This window comes from Acomys russatus, chromosome 27 (genome assembly GCF_903995435.1).
Source record: "Acomys russatus chromosome 27, mAcoRus1.1, whole genome shotgun sequence".
Taxonomy (NCBI): Eukaryota; Metazoa; Chordata; class Mammalia; order Rodentia; family Muridae; genus Acomys; species Acomys russatus.
This window is the reverse complement of record NC_067163.1, coordinates 50,946,371-50,963,139: the sequence shown is the minus strand read 5'-3', so window position 1 is coordinate 50,963,139 and position 16,769 is coordinate 50,946,371. Positions and strand designations below refer to the sequence as shown.

At 46.9% G+C, this 16,769-nt stretch overlaps 1 protein-coding gene across 1 annotated transcript in view; it reads left to right on the top strand.

Moving 5' to 3' along the window:
• The first annotated feature begins 521 nt into the window (after positions 1–521).
• The window catches only part of Klhl2 (kelch like family member 2), a 115,569-nt gene continuing 99,321 nt past the window's right edge, over positions 522–16,769 (top strand). The window contains exon 1 of the mRNA XM_051169499.1: positions 522–687. Within this exon, the coding sequence (XP_051025456.1) occupies positions 662–687 (26 nt within the window). The 5' untranslated portion in view covers positions 522–661. The remainder of the gene's footprint in view (positions 688–16,769) is intronic.

Genomic DNA, 16,769 nt, shown 5'->3' with positions numbered 1-16,769 from the left:
GCTTCGGAGTTGGGATACTGGCCAGGCCGATTCATTTCTTCTTGCCTCGGTTTCCCCCTTTGGAAAGGCAGCGCTTGGCCTGCCCGTGGGAAGGTACTCGAACGCAAAGAGAAGGATGTCTGTGAATCAGAGCAAGCCGTGCACAGGCAAGCGTCCATCCACGAGAGCCCTCCCAGCCGCTTAAGCCGCCTAGCCTCCAGCCTCGGTCCCGGGTCCCGCCGCGCGCCCGCCCGCCTGCCGCCTCCTCCTCCAGACGCCGCGGAGGAAGGGGCGGCGCCGAGGGAGGGGTCCCTCCGCCGCGGGAGGCCGCAGCGCCCGCCCGTCACGGCGTCGGCGCCGGCCGGGAGAACCCGGAAGTGGCCGAGCCGCGCGCCCGCCCGCCCGCTCGCTCGCTTGCTCGCCTGCCTCGCCGCCGCCGTCGCCGCCGCTCGGCACTCGGGGGAGCGCGGGAGCCGCGCCGGGCACAGGAGCGCGCGGGGCCGACGGGCCATGGCCGCGGGGGCCGCCGCCGCAGGTGGTGGCGGCGCGCGGTGAGGAGCGCTGCGCCCCCTCGGGGCGGATGGAACGCGGCTGGGCGGGCGGACAGTGCCGGCGTCCGCGGCTGGAATGGTGCTGGCGGCGGCGGTCGGTGCCTGCGTTCTGAAGCCCGCGAGGAGCCACAATGGAGACGCCGCCGCTGCCTCCCGCGTGAGTGAGCGGGCGCCCCCGGGCGCGCGGCGGAGGGCTCTGTGCGGGCTGCGGAGGGCGCGCGGGCGCTGCGGAGGACACGCCGCGATCGCGGGGGTCGGCGGGAGGCGCGGGGCGTGACGGGGCGCGGCGTCCGCAGTCCGGAGGGCGACCCGGGGACCTGACTCTGCCTGGCCGGGCGGGCGCGGCAATGGGCTTCTCAGTCCTGGGGCGAATTGAACGTTCCAGATGGGGCTGTGCGTGGGGCATGGCGAGGTGTGAGTGTGGGGGTGGTGGTGGGGGGCGACTACGATTGCCCTGTGGGTATCCCCCCTCTCCGAAATGCATGGGTTGCTGCTGCCCATCTCACCCACCCCTTTCTAGTAGGAAGCCGGAGGATGCATAGGAAACTGGAAAGTACCAGACGCCTGGAGTCCAAAATGAATGCTATGTGAGGTTGCTTGCTTCTCGGAATTTCTAATAAAATTAATATCCAAGGAGCTTTTACATCACTCCAAATGAGCTGCGGCCGTTTTAGGGCATGTGATCTCTTACCTGGCACTGCAGAAAATCTTTTATCCAGAAATCAGAGCATCTCCCGTTCCCTTGGTACCCGGGGCACGTTGGTAGTGTTACAGACCTGTTAGGCACAGGTGTCTTTTTTTCCTTGGTGCCCAAGTGCATTCAAGATCACCTGCAGCAAAATTACTTTCTAGAAATAAGAACTGAAAGAAAAAAAAAATCATGTGGAAGATGTTATTCGGTACAAAGTTTTTGTTTAAAAAAAAAAAAAACCTTTCTAAAAGCAGCCAGGAAATCTTCAGGAGTTTAAACATTTTGTGTTTTGTTTTGTTTCCTTTTCTCCTCTGTTCATCAGCTTAACCTTTATGAAGGAGCAGACAGCTCTGACTGACTTTTCAACCCACTGACAAACCTCACTCTAAAAAGAGGTGTACCTTTTCATTCGATCTGATTCATGGAACCTTCCCGGTTTTCAGTGAGATTTGGCTAGCTCCTCTCCATCACAGATGTTCCTCACCAGCCTCTTATGTCTATTTGGCAGAATTCCAGCTAAAATAAGGATATTTGGTTTTGGCTGAACATTTTTTTTTTCTTTTGAGTCCTTTGATGAGATCGAATGAGATGATAGAGCTACAGTTCCTGTGTGTGCATCACAGGATTTTGAGTTTGAGTGGAACAGGTTGTGGGGCTCTGAAGATTGGGAGGCAGAGTCTTGCCTGGTCCCTTCTGCGCCGCCGATACAGAGAGCAAGGGATCAGATGCTGCCGCCCTAGGTGGCTTTGAGGCTCTGTGATCTGTCGGCCTCCCCAACAGGTTGGGAAATGCCTCCTGAGCCCCCCGCCCCATGCATGTTGGTTGAATGCTTCAACAGCTTCTCCACGTTGAGGTTTCCAGCCAGGCTCAGAAGTCACGGATGGCAGGATAAGCTCTCTCTGCATATAGACAGCACACTGCATGTGATGTAGGATGTGTAGGTAAGTTCCTTACCATGAACTTGCCCTCGTTGCTGCTGTCCTTTTTCTGTCGATTAAATGCAGTCCTTTCTCATCTTTGGAGCAGAGTGAGCTGAAGGAGAGAACAAGAGGATCTTAGGATGGAGATTTAAAAAAAAAAAAAAGTGTGTGTGTGTGTGTGTGTGTGTGTGTGTGTGTGTGTGTGGAAAAACAGGCCCTAGAGGGAGAAGAGGCTTACAAAATGGCTTAAATTGAAATAAATAAATACATATCAAACCCTGTTCTTTGATATTAATACTTCATGTATAGTTCTGCACCTAGAAAGAGGCTTGAGGTAGAGGAGAAAACCAGGAGTGGTGAGGTGGAGGAAAGAATTGTAGAAACATCTTTCAATCATTGGAACTAAAGCTGTTGAGAGAGTTGTTTGTTGTTGTTTACATCCACTTAATTAAAAAACGCGCACGCATTTTATGTTTTATTAGACAGACCCAGAGTCAACCCCTTCCTAGAACTTGTTCCCTCGCTGCATAGATTTCCGTAGATTAGAAACAGATTTTTAGCTTCCTACCCTTGGGGCTTCTTTGCCTGTGTTCCTTTCAACTCCCCTTCACCTTGGAGCTTGCCCTGTGATGTAAAGGCGAGGCCTTTGGGACAGGCTTTGCTGGGCTTCCCAGCTAGAGCTGAGCGAGGAGCAGTCACTGCGAGTACTCAGCTCTCTATAAACCCCGAGTGTTAGCCTGAGCTTCAAGGCAAAGAAGGATGTTTGACCTAGACTTAAAGGGCCTTAGATAATGTGGCTGGAAGCAGGGACTCAGAATTTCTCCTTGTGTGTCTGTTTAGTAATTCATTCAATGGGCAACTTCTTGAATGCCTGTCTCTGCCTGGCACTTTTCATGGTGCCCGTCTAGGCTTCTGTTTTAAGAGCTAAATCTACATTGTCTTCTGGTGCCACTCTTCTCCCCTTACTGTGTCTTGGAGGGGTGGCGGGCATCTCTGCCTACGTTCTTTTGTTTCTTTCTTTCTTTTGTTTTTTTGTGTTTGTTTGTTTGGTTGGTTTTGGTTTTTGGTTTTTGGAGACAGGGTTTCTCTGTGTAGCCCTGACTATCCTGGACTCGCTTTGTAGACCAGGCTGGCCTTGAACTCACAGCGGTCCTCCTGCCTCTGCCTCCCGAGTGGTGGGATTAAAGGCATTCACCACCACTGCCTGGCTCTGCCTAGATTATCATTCTGTCATTTTCATCTCCTTTCTGTGTTTTCCACTCTTTTCTTCCAACTTTTCCCTCATACTTTGAGAAGTCTCATTGGTTGCCGCTGCACTTCATATTTCATGTGTCTTTTTGCATTTTTGAATATATGTGGTATTTAGGTTCTGTTTCATTTGGAAGTCTAAGAGATATTAAGAGACCAGAGGACATTTGTTTACTTCTGGCTGAATCTGAAAGATATGCAACCAAACAATTAGGTGTCAATTAACGAGTCAGGGAATTTTGAAGTAGTAGACAGAGCTCTGCAGAAGGAAGGCAAAGCTAAATAGCAGCCGGCCATGGTGCCTTGGCACTCAGGAGGTGGAAGCAGGTGGATCTCTATGCGTTCGAGGCCACCCTGGTCTACAAAGCAAGTCCAGGACAGCCAAGGCTACACAGAGAAACCCCATCTCAAAAAACCAAAAAAGCAAGCAAGCAAGTAGGCTGAATAGCCTTGCTCTCTGGGTTACTTTTCATGTTTTAGCCTTTATGGTTATTTACATAAAAGAGTTTCCTAATTATTAAGCTCACCAAAGACTGTGAAGTTCAGACTGTGTGAATCCCTTTGACATCCGTTAGGGAACAGTTTTCTTAGCTTTCTTATTCCTTCTCCCAAGCTGCCTTACTCCTCCTGGCCCTGCAGTCTTGCTTTTTCTTCATTCAGCCGAGTAATCACGCCTCAGGTGCAGCCTTCTCTGTTTGCAGTGGGCGATTCTGCATCACTGGAGACGATGCTTGTCATCAGAGGTGCACCAGCCCAGCCAGACTACTTGTTAGCTATGTTCTAAGGGCTTTTAGGCCCCCAAAGATGGGCTGGATCAGAGCAGAGGTTTCAGGTCTTTCGATTTCATTGACCGGTTTAAAGGAAGGCGTGAAGTCCAGTGTAGAGCTGCCAAGTGTCTTGATTTGCCAAATAGAAGTGTCTCTAGAAGAGTAATTAGCTTATCAAAGGATATTGTAATACCTTTTTCAAACACAAGTCTTGAAGGGATAGTGCTTTAGTTGTGTAAATGTAACTTTGTGAAAACCTGTTTCATTGCTCTCATTTTGTTACAGAAACAAAGCGATTTGTTGAATGCTGAGGTTTGCAGCACACTGGGTGCCTGCAGGACTAGGGCTCTTTCTAAGATCCCAGGGCTGTGAATTGCCAACCTTGCAGTTTATTGGCCGGCTGTTTGTCTGTGTGTCTTTCATAAAGCTCATTGGAGTACAATCTTGTTTTCACTTAATTAATCTTTGATACCTTCCTCCTCACTCCCTCTTTTTCCGAGATAGGGTTTCTCTGTGTAGCCTTGGCTATGCTGAACTCACATTTGTAGACCAGGCTGGACTTGAACTCAGAGATCCACCTGCCACTACCTCCCGTGCTGGGATTAAAGGCATGTGCTACCTACCATACCTTACCGTAACTATCATTTTCTTAAGTATGTCTTGTTAAAATTTTATTTTGTGTGTTGTGTGTGTGTGTGTGTGCTTGTGTGTGCGATCATTGTACACTTGTGGAAGTCAGAGACAACTTTCCGGAGTCGGTGCTCTCCTTTCACAATGTGGGTCCCAGGGATTGAACACAAGGAAACGCTTTTGCCTGCTGAACTATTTCAGTGGCTCCCGTCAGAGTTTTTATGCTTTTGTTTCTGTTTTTGTTTCTGAGACAGGGTTTCTCTGTGTAGCCTTGTCTGTCCTGGACTCACTCTGTAGACCAGGCTGGGCCTTGAACTCACAGAGATCCATCCACCTGCCTCTGCTGGGATTAAAAGCGGGTGCCACCACACCTGGCAGCTCAGGGTTTTTGTTTGTTTGTTTTTAATTCACATTTATAGATTACCTACTATGGCTAAATTTCGGGGATTTCTTAGAAAACAGAACAAAATCTTTTATCTCATGCTTGGAACTGATAGTAACCAAGCATATAATTGTTGGACATGACAGAGAATAGTGAGGGGCAGAGTGATACGTATGGTTGGATATGATGGGGAATAGTGTGTGTGTGTCAGTGTGCTATATAGGTGTCTCACACACACACTCACACACACACACACACACTCACACGTCATTCAGATAACCTCGGAGATGTCTTTGAGAAGAAATGAACAGAGCCAAAGGGAGGACTCACGTTGAAGGTGCAGGGGAGAGCAAGCAAGCGCGAAGGCATCCACGCGTGGTGTTTCTACTGAGGTAACACCGTCCCAGCCAGTGTCGTGGTGGCATGCTGTCCACGGCACCTTCCTACGGTTTGGATTGTTGACGTCTGCTCACATATTCTGACTGGTGCCTTTCACAGATTCTGTCTTGAGCAACAGCCTTTGCTATGTATACCACCATTTGTTTGGGCCTCCTCCTTTAATTTTTCAGTTGCTGAATGTGATTTACATAATTTCGTAGTCACTTAATTGTCTCAACCATCTTACCTTTGTAGGTCTCTCATTATTATCTTTTTGGCTGAGGAAATGCAAGTTAAATTGCTTTCCCAAGCTTCTACATATTTGAAAAACTGGTATTCCAATCTCTTTGTGTTGATCACCTTGCTTTTTCTCGAGACAGGATGTTGCCATGTATACCAGACTGGCTTGGATCTCTGATTCTCCTGCCTCAGCTTCCTTAGTGCTGGGATTGTGGGAATGCACCACAAAGCCTTGCTTTGTGGTTTCTGCAATTCGCAGGCAGCGCTTGTTCCTCTCGGAAGTGGGTCTTGGCCACTTCTTAATCTACAATTCATCTCATCTGTTCCCATCTGTATCGTTTTGTTTGCTATGTTTTGAGACAAGGTGTCTCAGTCTGTAGCCCTGATTGGCGCCAATCTCACAGTGTAGCCCAGGTTGGCGTTTGGCATGCAGGAATCCTTTCGCCTCAGGCTCTGGAGCCCTGGGACATGTGTGTCTTAAGACAGCACTTAACATCTGTGCTTAAAGGTGCTAGAATCTTGGGCTTCTAAAGGAGCTTCTTTGCTTCAGTGTAAAACTTGGTGTTTCCAAGGATGACTTCATAACCTGTTCTCAGACTGGCTTCCCAAGTAGCTTTTCCATGTGGGAATGAAAGAATCGCCGTCGAGTCCCTGGCACGGAGAACACCCACATAGTCTTTGATTCCTCCTCTTTTCCTCCTCCTCCCTCCTCCTCACCTTGTCCGCCTGCAGGAGGCTTAGATATCGGTGTCCATAGAGTTCGTCCCTTAAAGCCTGAAACTTTCCAGTCATCTCCCCTTAAATTCTTCTGTCACTCTTGACCTTTTAGTCCATGTGCCGTCTTAACCTTTCAGCATCCTAGAATCATGTAACATGCTTAATCAAAGCCATGGCTCACTTAGGAAGCCATGGCCAGCCATCGTTTTTTTGACTTTTAAAATCCAGGGTCATTATGGGCCTTAGCCTCTGAATCTAAAATCTCTGTTGTGTCCTACGCCAGGGGTCTCCAGCCTGTCCGTTGCTCATGCTCCTGTCTCTGCTTAAGACGATTTGGAGTTCTTGCAGGGCCCAGTTGAGCCCCACACCTCCTTCACAGTTTTATTATTTGTTTGTTTGTTTTGACCTCAGCCCCTGCTGGATCATTGTTAGCTTCCTAGGAATTTTTATCTTGTCTATGTGTGTATATTGTCTATTGCCTTGGGCCATTCCTTGGTGTTTCGCCTTGCCTTCCCTATTATACAGGACAGACACTGGAGTGGGTGGGACACTGGAACAGGGTCTTGGTCTTCTGCTGTATTACAGGCATGCACTGGACATTTAGGCAACAGTCATATGTTTTGATTTACTAACGGCTGTGATCGTTTGTACATTTCTAGTGACATCAAGTTGTGTGTTGCAATTAACACTGGAGGCCAAGAAAGTGAGTAAAAGTAAATGGCCTTATTCAGTTTCGTTCCCAGCTTCAACATTTTTCTTCTTTATGTTTGCACTCCTATGGTATTTATTAGATCCATGAAACAAGTCAACGAAGAGGTAATTCTTTCTGTGTTAATCCAGAGTCACTTAGTGTTTGGAGTACTGTTTGGTCTTCCACCTGATTCCTGTCTTTGAGTGGTCCTCTCCACCCAACCCCTGCCCCAGAATTTTGCCCATCATCTGAACTTCCAGGTGAGGTTGCTGCTTTGAAGTGATGACCATCATAAAAAGAAAAGTAGCAAAATTAAAAAAAAAAAAAAGTGAGCGATAAAAGACACGGAAATGTTTGAAATGGCTCATTACTCTTTTCTCTATTTTATCATCTCATGAACATCTTTCTGTGATCGTGCTCTGTTAATTGTTTATGAGATATTCTTTAAAAGATTGATCTTGCATAAGACATGCTCTTACCCCATCCCGTTCCTGGTAATAGTCACTGTCAGGGACAAAAAGTGCCTGATTGTGCTCTGTTTGTCATGTAGGTGGGAGGGAAAGAGAAGAGAGCTGGGCTGAACTCAAGTGCAGCTTTTTACAGCACCATTGTTCTAGTATCAGAGAGCAATTATGCCCCAGCTTCCATCAACCTCTCAGCCTCAGACATCCATCCCATCCACCCCCACCCCCCAGCACTTCCCCACATGGCTCCGTCCCTGGCTGAAGACACAGTCTCCCCTCTGCCCTCCAGTAGGCTCAGGGCTCCAGTTTGTAACTGCTATTCCTTAATCAAACTGAGCATGTTTTCTAAATATTTCCTTTCTAGCTCTGGGGAATCAGAACTACACTGTTTAACAATAAGAGCTACAGCAGCAGGAACAACAACACACACACACACACACACACTCACACACACACACACACACACACTCACACACACACACACTCACACACGAGTTCAAAGATATGACTGAGATCATGAGCTGTTATGCGACACACACAGGGTAGGAGTTTAGTCTAACAATTGTCTCATGCTCAGGCCTAAGGACCTAGTACTGAAGATTCAATCTCATCTTTCTGCTGGGATGCGCATCTCACTCAGAGCATCACACATCCTAAACAGCGTCCTACTACCCCTGCACTACATACTTGGCCGGGTTCAAGCTCTGGGTACACTATGGCATACATTCTCAATTTCTTCTAAAAAGCCATACTTATTTGCTGAATACTGTTACATATGTTTTTGTTCAATGGCACAACTAAAGCCCAAGTAAAGCTTAAATTCCATACACTTGAAGAAGTGCCTTTAGAGCACTGCAGAAACTTCAGTCACAACCCTACCATAAACTAAGCATTGAATGAGGAACACCTATTGCTTTTCCAGCCTCTCAGTTGATGTGCCGATTATGGAGAGACACCATGGGGGAGGGGTGGGACTCTTGAGAGCATCTTGTTGGGAAGAAGTTTTATTGTAGAGTGCTGTGATAAATATTTTGAAGACAGTCATTAGATTTCAGTCCGTACTTCCACTGCCTGGTACTGTTTTAAGTGGACCGTTGCTAATAACTTGCCAAGCTTGGCAGGGACGACAGTGGGAGCATAGGAGAAATATTATAAAGTCCCGGGAAACTTCAGAGCAGTACAGCACGGATGGTGACTTTGAAAACAACAGCTGCTGACGTGAACTTGGCAGAAATTTGTGAGTAATGGTGGGTGACTCATTGCAAGCTGGGAGTCTTGCAGCTTTTGAGGTGAACAGGCAGAGAGGGTAGAGCAGAGATGGTGGCCACCCAGGGGCCAAGTATTTACATCCTAAATGTGACAGTGTCTTTGGTCCCCAGTGAAATTTTGCCGCCAGGTCATTCTCCGTGACTTGTATCATCAGGAAACACTAACATTATAAACAACCCAGATTTTCTAAAGCGCTTCTTCTCGGTCATCCCAGATTGGCCTGGGGTGGGAGGGTTAGTGGGTGGGAGGGCGTATCACATCACCTCTTGTTGTTTTTACAAGTCACGCATAGCTGTTTCACCCCAGAGACACCACCGTTCTGACATACCTAGTTCTGAAAGGGGCTTGCCTGCCTTTTCATATGAGGAGGGCTGGATTTGCATAATTTTGAGAAACTGATTGAATTTTTGTTTTTGTTTTCTGTTTGTTTGAGACAGGGTTTCTCTGTTTACACAGAGCCCTGGCTGTCCTGGGCTCTCTTTGTAGACCAGGCTAGCCTCCAACTCACAGAGATCCACCTGCCTCTGCCTCCCAAGTGCTGGGAGAGTGCCACCGCGCAGAGCTCTGATTGGCTTTTTCTTCGTGTGTGTGTGTGTGTGTGTGTGTGTGTGTGTGTGTGCGCGCGCGCGCGCGCGCGCGCGGTTGATTTGCGGGAGTTGGTTCTCTCTTCTCACCCTTAGGGTCCTGGTAGTCAAATTCCGATCATCAGTATCAGGCTTGGTGGTCTTTACCAGCTGAGCCATCTCAATGCTCCTCCATCTTAGTTTTTGGAGACAAGGTCTCTATTGGGAACTGGGGCTTGCTGCTTCCATTCTGCAGGCGGGCTAGGCAGCAAGTTCCCAGAATTCTTTCCTCTCCTCCCCAGTGCTAGGATTACAGGTGTGTTTCCCTTTTAACCTTTAACCTGAGTATGGTATATATGTGGATGGCCTATGCACGCTCAGGCATGAGCATGCATTCCTGTGCCAGTGGAGGATCCTGGGAGGGGAAAGGACCTATTTTATCTTATAGGTTACAATTCATCCTTGAAGGAAGTCAGGGCAGGAACTTGAAGCAGAAGTCACAGAGGAATGCTGCTCGCTAGATGGTTCAGGCTCTCTCTGCTCATTTTTTTATTCTGTTCAGGCCCAAAGAGTCCAGGGGTGGTACCATATGCAGTGGACAGGATATGAGCAAAGCAGCTCCCCACCCCCACCCCCGTGGACATGCCCACAAGCCAGTCTCGAGGAAGCACCCCCTCAGCTGGGGTCTGGCTTCCTAGGTGACTCTAGTTTATTGCAAGTTGACAATAAACATTTAATCATACAAACCCTGTCACTCTCTCACTATTGAGGCAGGGTCTCTCCCCGAGTTTAGACCTAGGCTGGTCACCAGCAAGTCCCAGTGATACCCCTTTCTCATATCCTCATGCTTACACACGTGCTTTTAACCTCTGAGCCATCTCTCCAGCCCTTTTCTGATATTACTATTCCCCATCCTTGGTAACGAACCCCCAAACCACTGTCTCGAATCAGATAACATGAAAGAGATTATCCATCCTGTCTAAATTGTTGAAGTGCTTTCAAGCCTTTGCATGGTTTTGAAACCTTGACTATTTGGGAATTCTCCGGATTAGAGTATTTTCTGGTGTCTGAGGATGCAGTTCTTATTATAAGGCAGGGTGGCAAGACCATCTTGGTTACAAAGCCAGCTCAGGAGTCTGGAGGTCAGGCATTCAGGGACCGTCTCATATACAGCATAGCTAAGCTGTACACTGGAATTCAAACCCTCAGAAGTGACAGCTTGTACTGGACTGGCAGTGGTGACACATACCTTTAATCCCAGCAGAGGCAGGAGAATCTCTTGAGTGTGAGGCCAGCCTGGTCCACAGATCAAGTTCCAGGACAGCCAGGATTACACAGAGAAACCCTGTCTCAAAAAAACTAAAACCAAAACAAAAAGCAAATAAAACAACACCTACCCACCTCCAAAAATAAAAGGAAAGAAAAGAAATGGCAACTCTTTCAGATGTGTTTTTAATAAGAATTTGCAATTGTGTGGCCTGTTAATAAGAACAGCTATGGTTGTGGTGGGGCACGCCTTTAATCTCAGCACTCAGGAGTGACAGTCAGGTAGATCTCTGTGAATTCAGTGCCAGTTTAGTGTTACAAATAGAGCACTGAACAGCCAGGGCTATTACACAGAGAAACCTTGTCTCAAAAAACAAACAAACAAACAAGCAAAAACAAACAAACAAACAAACAAACAAAAAAAGAATAGTTGTGGTGGAAAGAAAGAAAGGTGAAGGGACTTTGAGCAAGTGTCTCCATTTGATATTTCCAGGAAAGCAGTGCCCAACTTTCCTGGAGACCGCTGCTCTCTGTCCAGAAGGGAAAGAAAGATGGGTATCTGGGCACACATGGTATAGTCTCAAAGGTAGACTTTTACATACACACCCCGCCCCCCCTAGTGGAATACCCCTAGCAGCTACAGTGGTCACCACTATAGTTTTATCACCGTGTGCCATGCCTGTTGCTGCATTTTGCTTATGAACGAACGAGACACCATCTAACACAAAGCCACATAGGAAAGGAGGAATTATGGGAAGGATACAGCCTGTGCAGCAAGGGCTGTGTTTGTAAGTGGCTCTCAGTACAAAGAACACCTAAGAAAGGAAAGCCAGTGTTATTTCTTCCTTATTCTTTTAAGTCTTTCAATCAACAAAAGGGAAGCTGAAAATCATTTTATGTGGGTACTGCCACTGTGTGCCTTGATCATGTGTGGCAGCCTTAGCGCTCCTTCTGTAAAGCCGGGAGTTTCTTCTCTGAGCTTGTTCATGTGAGACGGGCCCTTGCAGGGTTGTCCGGGGTAGCCTTGAACTTGTGACCCACGTCAGCTTCTAGAATGCTGGGATGACAGGTCTAGCCTACCACACCCACTCTTAAATCCTAATTTTAAAATATATACTTAGTCATTTTATGGGTGTTTTTGCCTCCATGTATGTGTGTGTACCAAGGGCATTCCTGATGCCTGTGGAGGCCGGAAGAGTTGTATCTCCTGAAATTGGAGTGGCAGGTGGTTGTGAGACACCATGTCAGTGCTGTGAACCAAATCCTGGTCTTCTCCAAGAGCAGCAAATGTTCTTTTTTTTTTTTTTTTAAGATTTTTGAGTGACAATTTAGTGACATTCAGAAGTTTTAACCAGTTAATTTTTTAATGCCACTATTTATTTATTTATTTATTTGTTATATGCAGTGTTCTGCCTGTATGTACACCTTCAGGCCAGAAGAGGGCACCAGATCTCATTAGAGATGGTTGTGAGTGACCATGTGGATTCTGGGAATTGAACTCAGGACCTCTGGAAGAACAGTTAGTTATGGCTCTTAACCTCTGAGCCATCTCTCCAGCTCCCATAGCAGCAAATGTTCTTAACTGCTAAGTCACCTTTCAAGCTCCTCTTAGCTACTTTAAAAATGTATGTATGTATGTATGTATGTATGTATGTATGTATGTATGTATGTATGTATGTCGAGGAAGTTATGTGTACACCACATCGTGTGTGTGGCAGTCAGAGGACAGCAGGTGGGAGGAGTCACTTCTCTCTTTCCACCATGTGGGTCCCCGGGATTGGAGGCAGGTTGTTTAGAGCAGGGGACGGTGTCTTTACCCACTGAGGCTTAGCACGGATTCCTGATTGCTTACGTAGGTGTAAAGCTCTTGACTCTTAAATAACGCTTTTCTATATATATGTATACTTAATTTATTCATATTACACCTCAATTGTTATTCCATCCCTTGTATCCTCCCATTCCTCCCTCCCTCCCACTTTCCCCTTACTCCCCTCCCCTATGACTGTGACTGAGGGGGACCTCCTCCCCCTGTATATGCTCATAGGGTATCAAGTCTCTTCTTGGTAGCTCTTCTCTTTAGGACAGTGTCACATTTGCTTCCATTCTGAACACTGGGACCTCCCCTGTGATTGACTTAGCACCAGTCTGTTTCTCCTCTCCAAAGCCTCTCTGGACTCTATCTGAATACATTCTGTATATTCAGGAATTCTGTACTGCATGCCTCGGGGGAGTTTGCCTGGGCTCCACAGACTTGTCGTGGGAACCCCGTTGTTTCCCTTGCTGTGAGATTGGGGGTGTCTATCTTTTATAGTCATGTATCTCCCCAGTTCTCTCCTCTGTCTGCCTTTTTAGACTTAACTAGCTTAGTTCCTTTCCAAGATCTTTCTTCTTTTTAGAATTTGTGCATATGTGTAATGCACGTGTGTCCTGGGGACGATGTTGTGTGTTTCCGTCTATAGCTGGGAGCTTGCTTATTGGCTGGAAAGCTGTTCAGTCAGCTCTGGGGGTCCTCTGTGGGCACCTCGCGTTGCTAGGGTGACGGACATACATCGCCATGCTTGGCTTTTGTGTGGGCGCTGGGAATCCAATCCTGGGTCCTTTGCTTGTGCACCAGGAACTTTCCCAGCTGAGCCATCTCCACAGCCCTCTAACACTCTTTCCTACAAGCAAAAAAATTAATCGTCTCATGTGATGTGCATGTGTGTTTTTTTGCCTGCATGTGTATCTGTGCGCTGTGCTCATGGCTGGTGCCCACAGAAGCCAGAAGAGGGTGGCGGAATTGCCTGGAACTGGAGTTCCAGGAAGGGTTATGGGGTGCCTTGTGGGTGCTGGGAATTGTGCTCATGTCTTCTGGAAGAGGAACCAGTGCTCTTTAACTACTGAACCATCATCTCTCCAGGCCAAGGACCCTTTCTTGTCTCACTCTCCACTCTCTTCCCCACAGGCTATAATTAATGGAGCGTGCCTCCTCTTATCTCACCCAGTGGAATTTGCCTCTAGAGGCTGTGCCCTGCGCTCACTCAGCTGTTCAGCTTAAAAGAAAAACAAACAAACAAACAAACAAATCAACAGGGGAAAGTAGAGTTCTTGGTGAAGAGCCTGTTAATGAATCAAGTACTGAACTAGTGCTACTCAGGGATTAGGAGAACAGCAAATTAGGCTGACTTTTCTAGGTTTCTTTAATGTTGGAAAGCTGCTTCTTGGCTTCATATACTGCCCATGTAACCAGCGTTCCCTACCTCATCCCCCTTTGTCCATATAACTAGTCATTCTCAGAATTCTGTCACCATCTAAATTAAAAAAAAAAAAAGTGTGTGAGTATGCACAACCTGTGTGTGTGTGTGTGTGTGCGCGCGCATGCGCGTGCACAGCTTTTGGGACTTGGTTCTCTCTTGCTACCCTGTGAGTCCTGGGGGTAAAATTTAGATAGTCAGACTTGGCAAATGTCTGCCTGTTCAGCCGTCTCACCAGTCCACTAGTTAGGTTTTTAATTTTCAACTCGAGGCTATCCTTTTATTTTTCCCATGAGTTTTGTGTCCCTACATCAGTACCAACTTGTGTGAAAATGATCTTCCTCAAACTAGTTCTGCCTACCTATAGCCTTGCGCTTTCTATTAATGGAAACTAAATCCTTCCCCTTGCTCAGACTTTCTCTGATGTGCACGCTCATCCCGTCGGCAAATTTTGTTGCCTCTTCCTTGAATATATCAAAAGCCAGCCACTTCTCTTACCCAAGGCAGCCTCCCCGTAACCCTTCGGGTCAGCGGCTCTCAAGCTTCCTCATGCTGCAGCCCTACCCTAATACAGTTCCTCATGCTGTGGTGGCGTCCAAACATAAAATTATTCCGTTGCTACTTCATAAGTGCAATTTTGCTACGGTTATGAATTGTGATGCGCAGTATATCTTATATTTGATCCCCATGAAAAGGTCACTAGACTCCCAAGGGGGTCGCGACCCACTGGTTGAGAACCACAGTTTCAACGCCTCCTGCCATACTTAACTCCTTTTCTTCTTTTCTCCTGGACCCCTATAGACTGCTGTCCTACCTTGCTTCCTGTTGCTCTAATTAGAAAACAAAACAAAACAGAAAAATAAAAAAAACACTCCGACCAAAAACAGCTTAGGGGAGGAAAGGATTTATTTCAGCTTGCATGTCCATATAACCATTGGTCTCTACGATGTCAGAGCAGGAACTCAAGGAAGGAACCTAGAGCAGAAACCGTGGAGGAGCGATTCTTACTGGCTTGCTCTCTGGCTCATGCTCAACTAGCTTTCTTACACAGCCCTAGCCCACCTGCCTCTAGGGATGGTGCCACTCAGAGTGGCCTTTCTCTTCCACATTAGTTCTCGGTCACAGCAGTTGGGGCTTTTCTTCACTGAAGTTCCTTGGGGGACTTGAGGCTTGTGTCAGGTTGACAGTAAAGACCAGCACAGGTGTCTTTCTTCACCCAACAGCCATGAAAACTAGAAAATGTAGGTTGTAGCCTCTGTTACTTGTCAGTCCCGTGCCTACGGGGAGGGAGCCCTCCTCTGCCTGTACCTTCCCCACTGAAGCTTTTCTCACCTTGTAGGCCTTTATTCAGATCTCAGTCCCCAGTTGCTTTCTTTGGCCACTTTGGCCACCCCTTTTAGTATTGAAAATTCACCCCTTTGTTGCCTTTATCTGGCATCTTTTTTTTTTCCTTTCCTTTCTTTCTTTCTTTCTTTCTTTTTTTTTTTTTTTTTTAGACTTGCTTTGTACACCAGGCTGGCCTTGAACTCACAGCGATCCTCCTGCCTCTGCCACCCGAGTGCTGGGATTAAAGGTGTGTACCACCACACCCCCTGGCTCCTCTTACTTTCTGCTTGTCTTATCTTGCCCTTCTCCTATAGCTCTTCCCACGTTGTAACATGCTACCTACCCAGAGTTCCGATCTGCCATGCTTAGTGTGTCCTCTCCCCAGACTTTGAAGGGCAGGAATCTTTGCTTTATTCACTGATGTTTTACAAGTACACAGAAAGGAGAAAGTTGATGCATGAGTGAGTGCGCAATACAGTGCTCTGTAGAAGTGGGACAGGAAGGAAAGCGCAGTGCCGTGCTGAGCGAAGCTTGCTGCTCCTCTTTGTACAATACACAGACAAGCGTGGTTCCCAGTAGGCTTACTGTGGTGCCTTAACTTTTCCAAACTTTAAAAACTTGTTATGTGTATTTATGAGTGTGTGCCATATGGGTGCCTGGTGCCCAGGGAGGGTGTTGGAAGACAGTGTCAGATCCCCTAGAATTGAAGTTACAGATGGTTGTGGAACCACTATGTGTTCTGGGAACCAAACCACATCTTCTGCAAGAGCAGCAAGTGCTCTTAAGCTCTGAGCTATCCAGCCCATCTTTTTCTTTGACCCCAGTTTTTTTGAGGTATAATTTACATTCTATAAAATATATGTGATTGAATGATTTGTAGTAGATTTTCTGAGGTATGTGTTTATCACTTCAAAAATATCCTTTGTGTCCATTTAGTTCGTAGTTTTTAGCTCTCACACTACATTCTTAATTTTGCCAGAGTTTTTTTTTTTTTTTTTAGCCTCCACCTCTTGAAAGAATATTCATGTTAAAATACTTGAGTCTAGTGCTCTTAAATACTGTAAATATAGGGGTTGTGGGAGTTGGCTCCTCAGCTAAGAGTGCTTGATGGCTCGTGCAGAGCACTGGAGCTGGGTTCCGAGTCTGTACATCTGGTGGGTGACCACTAACTGTCTGAGCTCTAGCTCCAGAAGAGCCGGTGCCCTCTTCTTGCCTCCATGGACAGCCCTACAACATACAGGTCCATACCCATAAAAAGAAAACAAAGCCTTTCTTAAAAGTAGAAAAATGATACATTTAAACGAGGTCACTCATAGCCTCTTCTCACCTCAGTCTCTTTGTCTGTGAAATGGGCTAGTAATGGCAATTAGCTTACAGGGTTGTTGTGCCGATTACAGATAATGAGAGTGTACTGTTACACACAGAAGCTGCCGGGTGTGAACTCAGTACAAAAT